Source organism: Phalacrocorax aristotelis, chromosome W (assembly GCF_949628215.1).
Source record: "Phalacrocorax aristotelis chromosome W, bGulAri2.1, whole genome shotgun sequence".
Classification (NCBI taxonomy): domain Eukaryota; kingdom Metazoa; phylum Chordata; class Aves; order Suliformes; family Phalacrocoracidae; genus Phalacrocorax; species Phalacrocorax aristotelis.
In genome coordinates, this window is record NC_134310.1 from 29990032 (window position 1) to 29996724 (window position 6693).

At 67.6% G+C, this 6693-nt stretch overlaps 1 protein-coding gene across 1 annotated transcript; it reads left to right on the forward strand.

The window, feature by feature from the left end:
• Window positions 1–318: 318 nt before the first annotated feature.
• Window positions 319–6448, forward strand: CNN2 (calponin 2). The gene is made up of 7 exons (XM_075077345.1): window positions 319–445; window positions 3585–3706; window positions 4066–4132; window positions 4242–4379; window positions 4547–4663; window positions 4978–5124; window positions 5202–6448. Exons 1-7 carry the CDS (start codon window positions 383–385, stop codon window positions 5466–5468), a joined length of 921 nt encoding a protein of 306 aa, XP_074933446.1. The 5' UTR covers window positions 319–382; the 3' UTR covers window positions 5469–6448.
• Window positions 6449–6693: the final 245 nt, after the last annotated feature.

Here is a 6693-nt window from a genome sequence, read left to right on the forward strand (position 1 = left end):
CGCACACCTCTGTACGCACGTGTATGGGGCGATGCACACGCGTGTGACAGTGTGTGGGTGGGTGCGTGTGCCCGCGCGTGCCGGGCTGTGCCCACGCGTGCCCGGGACGGCTCCAGGGACTGCTCCAGCCCCGCTCCCCTGCTGGACCCCGGTTCCCGCCGGTCCACGGTGCCCCCCGGTCACCGCCGGCCCCCGGTGCCGGGGTGCGGGACCCCTCGGCGATCCGGCCGCTCCTGCCCTTATTTGGGCATTTCGGCCCCGTCCAATGAGCGCGGGGGGGGCGGGCCCGCCCCCCGCCCCCCGCCCCGCCCGCCCCCCCGCGCCGCCGCTGCCCGCTCCGGTGCCGGCTCCGCTCCCGCTCCGCTCTCGCTCCGCTCCCGCCATGAGCAGCTCCCAGTTCAACAAGGGCCCGTCCTACGGCCTCTCCGCCGAGGTCAAGAACCGGGTGAGCCGCGGTGGGGGACGGGGGGTACCGGGGCCACCGGGTGCTGCGGCTCCCGGTGCTCCTGGGGGCCCTGGAGAGCCGGGCATCCCGGTGCCGCTGGGGGGGTCCCGGTTGCATCCCGGGGTCCTGGAGAGCCGGGGGGCTCCCGGAGCACCCCGGGCGTGTGGAGTCGGAGGGAGACCGGTGCGGAAAGTGGAGGAGACTCGGGGGTGGAGATCGCGGGGTCCCGGTGTCACCGGCGGGCACAGAGCCGGGGGTCCCGGGAGGATGGGGAGCTGGGGGTCCCGGTGCGCTGGGGGCTCTGAGGGGCGGGGGGTGCCCTGGCACTGCCCGCGGGGTCCCGGGGAGGCGTCTCCGGGGGACCCGGGCAGGGAGGGGTCCCAGGAACCGGCCGCCTCGCCAACCCCTGCCCAGGCCCCTGCGGTGGCGGCTGGTGCCGCCCGCCCCCGGCAAAGCCTGGGGTACCCTTCCCGTCCGCGCCCAGGGCTGGGGGCGATGGCCCCCGTCCCCCCCGGGCTCCGGACGCCTTTTGCTGCTGTTCCCCACAGCTTTTCCGCTCCTGCTTCCCCACAGCCCCGGTGTCCCGGCGGGATGCTCTGACCGGGCCCGTGCCCCCGCAGCCCTCGCTGAGGATGGGGCTGGTGGCCCAGTGGGGCGCGGGCAGGAGCAGCCCCCGGCTGCCGCCTGCCCCCCAGAGCCCGGGACACCCCGGCGGGGCGCACCCTGGGGCACCCTCGGCCACCCAGGCCTCACACGCCCAAGTCACTCTCCCGCAGAGGTGCTGCCGAGGCACCGCGGGGCCGGAAGGGGAAAGGGGAACCGGCTGGGCTGTTTACACCCCAAGGAAGGAGCCGGACACCACAGGGTGCAGGCAGCTGCCTGCCAGCACCCTCCTGCCTTGGGCCAGTGAAACCTCCCCTTGGCCAAAACGCTGAGGACGGGGCTAGGGTGCTGGCGAGCAGTGCTGGATGCCTGGGTGCACCCCGTCCCAGCCTTCGCTGTCCCCCTTGCAGCGGGGCTGCACTGCCGTGGTGGGGGGCACAGGGGTCCTGCTGGGCCGGAGGGAGCGGGGGGGACACAGCAACCCCTTCCCTTGGCCACGCTCCCTGCACAGCCCGGGGCTGTGGTCGGGGCTAGGCTCCGGGGACCGCTGCCACCCCGGGCGGTCGCACGGGCAGCGGCCGCGGTGCTGGGCTGTGCACCACGGTGCTGGCCCCGGGCGAGCAGAGGTTGAGCCATGGTCACCCGTGGCCCCGGGGCAGCCAGCTGGTGGCCCTGCGTGGCTGCACCCTGCCTGGGGATGCAGGAGCTGCCCAGATGGGGCTGGGGCAAGCAGGAGAAGGGCTGCCTGCACCGCTGCCTGCACCGCTGCCTGCACCGCTGCCAGGGCTCGGTGTGCATGGCTGTGGGGATGTGGCGGCCGTGGCCGCAGCTGGGGCTGGGCTTTCCTTGCCCGGCCTCACAGGGTATTTGCATTTCATCACTGAGCGAAGACGGGCCCCTGCTTGCATCTGGGCTGGGCTCACCAGTGCTGAGCGGGTGGACACGCGCTGGAGCCTCACTGCTGTGTGCTCTTAGGTGCTTCAGCTTGATTCAGCAAGACTTAAGCCAGTTTAACTGCCCTGGTGTGTCTGCTGGAAGCTGACATCACTGACTGGGAACCAGTTAAACCAGTGGCAGCCTCTCAGTCCACGCAAGCCCTTGCAAACTGGGCTGTGGCGGGATCGGCTCAGGGGCTGGTCCTGTCTGCTCCTTCCCGTGCCCTGAGAAACCCCCGCGCTGGCCCTGGGCTGGGAAGAGGAACTGGCATGGGCTGCCCACGCTCCGGAGAACCCTCTGGTGGGACAGTGGGATCCCCCTGCCAGGACGTGTGTGGTGTCGTGAGCGTGACCCTGCTCAGCTGGGCTCCTCCTCCGTCCCACACCAGTCAAGCTTCCCCACTGGGGCTGTGGGGTGGCAGATCAGCGCAGCCTGTGGGTATGGCAGTGTCTCCCCATGGGGCAGCAGGACCGGATGGTGCCCATCCCGGGGTCTCCCCATGGCCAGGATCCCTCGGGGCTCATCGCCCTGCTGCATACTGGGACCCAGAGGGGGGACGGGATGGGTGAGAGGTTGGTGGCTGCCTTGTGGCCGTCCCTGGGTGCCGCTGAGCACAGGAGGGGCCAGGCTGGGGCAGCGGCAGCACTCGGGGCTCCCAGGCTCTTCCCGAGCAGCCCCCTCCTTCCCGCCCCAGGACAGGGTGCCTTTTCCTCGCCTCGTGGGCAGGGCCCAGGCGATGCTGCCGGTGATGCTGCCGGCCTGGGCAGCTGGTCTCCATTTGGGAGGAGGCGTCCGCATTCCTGGCATAGCCGCGGTGACCGAGGAATCTGCAGCGGCGCGTTTGGCCTCGCCAGAGGGGAGAGCGTCGCATGGCCAGGGATCCCTGGGGCTCAGTGCTGGGCTCCCACGGCCTGCGGGGGACAGGGAGCAACAGGCCCTTGGGGGGGCATTTCCCCCTGCCCCCACGGGCTGTTCCTCCTCATCCTCCTGGAAAGGTTCAGGAGATGCCGTGTGTGAGGGGCACAGCGCTCTGCGGGCTTGCGCCGGATCTGGCCGCGCCGACGCCTGTGTCCGATGACAGCATCGTGCTTGTGCTCCCGTTCCCATGCAAGGGGCAGGGGCAGGGGCTGCCCGGCTGCTCTTGCTCCCCAAATCGTATGCACAGATGGGCTAAAACCAGCCGATGGATGGGGATGCGGGAGGCTGGAGGTGGGGGGAGATGTCCTCCCCTGCAATGGGGTCATGCTGTGGCTTTACTCCCAGCCGTGGCTCTTATCGCCTGCCACCCCCAGGGGGGTTCCTGTGTGTCTCCTGTCCAAGGCACCCACTGCGCCCACCTTGCTCACGGCATCCACCTCACCCCCCAGCTCTCTGGGGCTGGGGGCAGCCAGGCTGTGGGGTGCACTCCACCACCCTGCAGAGGCTGGGGACGGGGTGCCAGTGTCCCCAACGCTTCCCAGGAGTGTTCAGAGCTGGGCTGCTGACCCCAGACCTCACTGCAGGACTGTGCTGGGGGAGGTTGGGGGGGCTGTCCCCCACAAGGGGTTTGGGGTGCACACCAGGGCCGTGCCTGAGCTGCCCCCTTGCTGTCCCCTCCCAGCTCGCCCAGAAGTACGACCCGCAGAAGGAGGCCGAGCTGCGGACATGGATCGAGAGCGTCACGGGGCAGCAGATCGGGCCCGATTTCCAGAAGGGGCTGAAGGACGGGGTGATCCTCTGCGAGTGAGTCCCGCGCTGCTCACCAGGCCATGCCAAGCTTGGCTCCTGCTCTGTTCGGATGGGGATGCGGGAGACCTGCCCTCCCGGGGACCCCCACCAAGCCCTTGCGGGGGGAAAGGTGGGCTGGATCTGGCCATGCCACGCCGGTGGGACCCGCCAGAGGCTTTCTCTGCGGTGCTGCTTGGCCAGAGTTGCCTCCAAAGTGCCCATGTCTGGGGGGATCCCTGGGGGCCAGCAGGGACTTGGGGCGGGGGGAATTCTCTCATGTTTGTGGGGAGACCTGGGCTGGACCTTCCCAAAAGGGGCTGCCGCCTGGGGTCTCTGCCGCGCTGCAGCCCCCGCTCCCCCCTGCCTCCCTCCAGGCTCATGAACAAGCTGCAGCCCAATTCGGTGAGGAAGATCAACCGCTCGGCTCAGAACTGGCACCAGGTAGGTGTGGGCAGCCCTGCCTGTGACCCGGCCGCCGCGGAGCCCCGGCTCTGCCCCGACCCCTCCGCTGTCACCCACCGAGGTCTTACCCCTCTCCGCTCGCCCCCAGCTCGAGAACCTCTCCAACTTCATCAAGGCCATGGCCAGCTATGGCATGAACCCTGTGGACCTCTTTGAAGCCAATGATCTCTTTGAGAGCGGGAACCTGACGCAGGTGCAGGTGTCGCTGCTGGCGCTGGCGGGCATGGTGAGCGCACGGGGACGAGTGGCTTGGAGGGGACGCGGCCCTGCAGGGACCAGCTGGGCGGACTCCAGCTTGGGGTGGTGCCCGTGGTACCCCACGGCTCCCCCTGCGCAGGGAGAGGGGTGGGAGGTCTGGGACCTCTGTCCTTCCTCACCACCCCTCCCCGGCAGGCCAAGACAAAGGGGATGCAGAGCAGCGTGGACATCGGCGTGAAATACTCGGAGAAGCAGCAGAGGAACTTCGACGAGGCCAAGATGAAAGCTGGGCAGTGCGTGATCGGGTTGCAGGTGGGCTGGCTCCGCGTGTGCTCCTGAGTGCTGGGGTGCTGAGTCAGGGGCCCCCAGTTTCATCAAATCTCAACACCCACTATCACAGCTCCAAGCACAGCTGGGGGGGCCCGAGGCTCAAGGTGCCTTGAGCATCCTCAGAATCTGGGACTATATCGGCTCTGTCCAAACCCTGGCACTCAATGTCTAGGAGAGGCTGTGCCTGGGCTGGGTCGGGGAGCGCTGGCTGTGCCCCTGCAGCTGCGGGAGGACAAGGAGGGAGGAGAAGGGGCACGCATGGGGTGGTGCTCAGTCTCACCAGACCCCCTTATCAGATGGGCACGAACAAGTGTGCCAGCCAGTCCGGCATGACGGCCTACGGCACCAGGAGGCACCTGTACGACCCCAAGAACCAGATCCTGCCACCCATGGACCACTCCACCATCAGCCTCCAGATGGGCACCAACAAGTGTGCCAGCCAGGTGAGCCATGACGGCCGCGGTGGGGAGGAATCGTGTGGGGTACCACGGCTGAGCCCTGCTCTGTCCTGTCGCTCCAGGTGGGCATGACGGCTCCCGGCACCAGGAGACACATCTACGACGCCAAGATGGGGACGGAGAAGTGCGACAACTCCTCCATGTCGCTGCAGATGGGCTCCAACCAGGGCGCCAACCAGAGCGGCCAGGTCTTCGGCTTGGGCCGCCAGATCTACGACCCCAAGTACTGCCCGCAGGGCAGCCAGGGCGAGGTGGCCAATGCTGCCTGCGACCAGAGCGGGGACCCCCCTGGGTACCACTACTACCGCGAGGAGGAGGAGAGCTACTGAACGGGACGTCCCCCAGCCCCGTCTCACACCATCTCATGTACAGACCCTGCTGCCAGCAACATTCCAGCCTCTACTTTCATCATTCCCTCTTTTTAAACTCTTTTATTTTTTTTTTTTAATTTTGAAATGAATCTATTTTTCAAGCAAGAAAATAAAGACCCCATTTCTAGAGAAGAGACCAGCCGTTTCCCACAGCCCGCAGGTGTCCCCGGGCCCCAGCGCAGCCCTGGCATTTGCAGCGGGAAGGCAGCGGATGCTCCAGCGCCGAGGGGCGGACAGTGTCTCCTCGCACACCTCCAAGAAGACACGTTCCCACCCGGCGCCCGCCGCACCACCCAGGGATGCTCTACCGCAGCAGCGCCCGGATCCCTCGACAAGGGGTGTGGGGGTGCAGCTGCCCCCGGCGCCGCTTCTCATCCCCGCTTTGGCAGGACCTGGCTCAGCCCCACGGAGGAGAGGGGTTCAGGTCAGCAGGATGCAGTGGGAGCAAGGCCGGGAGAGACCCCCATGCATGGGGGGGAGCCCAGGGCACTGCGGGGCTTCAGCCCGGGGACGGGGGATTGTGCGTGTGCGTGTCCACCACCAACAGCCTCACGCTCTTGTGCGATCTCAAAATGAAGCTGGAAATGCCTTTTTTGCAGAACTCGTAGGGACCAAGTTTCCGAGGCCCCGTTTGTGACTGCAGGGCTGGGCTGGGAGCTGGCACAGCCGGAGGCACCGGCTGCGGCTCGGAAAGCTGCAGTAATCCGATCGCCTGGCAGGCTGGAGCCAAGGCGGACTCCGACGGCCGCATCCTGCACCACGGGGCGATGCCCGGGTGCGGGCAGCTACCAGGGCATTGCGTGGGGCTGGGGATGCCGGTGCACGGCGCAGCCCCTTGCTGTGCCCATCGGCTTCTTAGCCTCTCGTGGGGTTTTTTATGCAGATGCTCTTATAGTGAAACCTTTTTAAAAAAACAAAACAAAACCTTTTTAACTTAAGCAGGAGGTGATTTCTGGTGCAGGCTCCTTATGTCAGTGCTCAGGCTGGGTCCCCCCATGCCTGGGGGGTGGGAGATGCCGCTGACCTGGGCAAGACCCCAGAGCGCTGGGGCCGTGGGGCAGGAGGCTGCACTGCGGGGGGCTGAGCCACTGCATGTCCCCCTGGGCCGGGACGCCGAGCCGCGTGTGGGGTTAAGGGTGCTGCGGTGTGCTGGACCTGAACATGGGCAATAGAAGGCATCCCA

What these genes read in the sequence shown, in the direction of transcription:
- CNN2 (XM_075077345.1), top strand. Translation starts at nt 383, where the DNA reads ATGAGCAGCTCCCAGTTCAACAAGGGCCCGTCCTACGGCCTCTCCGCC. An exon ending in CCGCCGAGGTCAAGAACCGG is followed by an intron (nt 446 to 3,584) that starts GTGAGCCGCGGT and finishes GTCCCCTCCCAG; the next exon opens with CTCGCCCAGAAGTACGACCC. An exon ending in CCAACAAGTGTGCCAGCCAG is followed by an intron (nt 5,125 to 5,201) that starts GTGAGCCATGAC and finishes CTGTCGCTCCAG; the next exon opens with GTGGGCATGACGGCTCCCGG.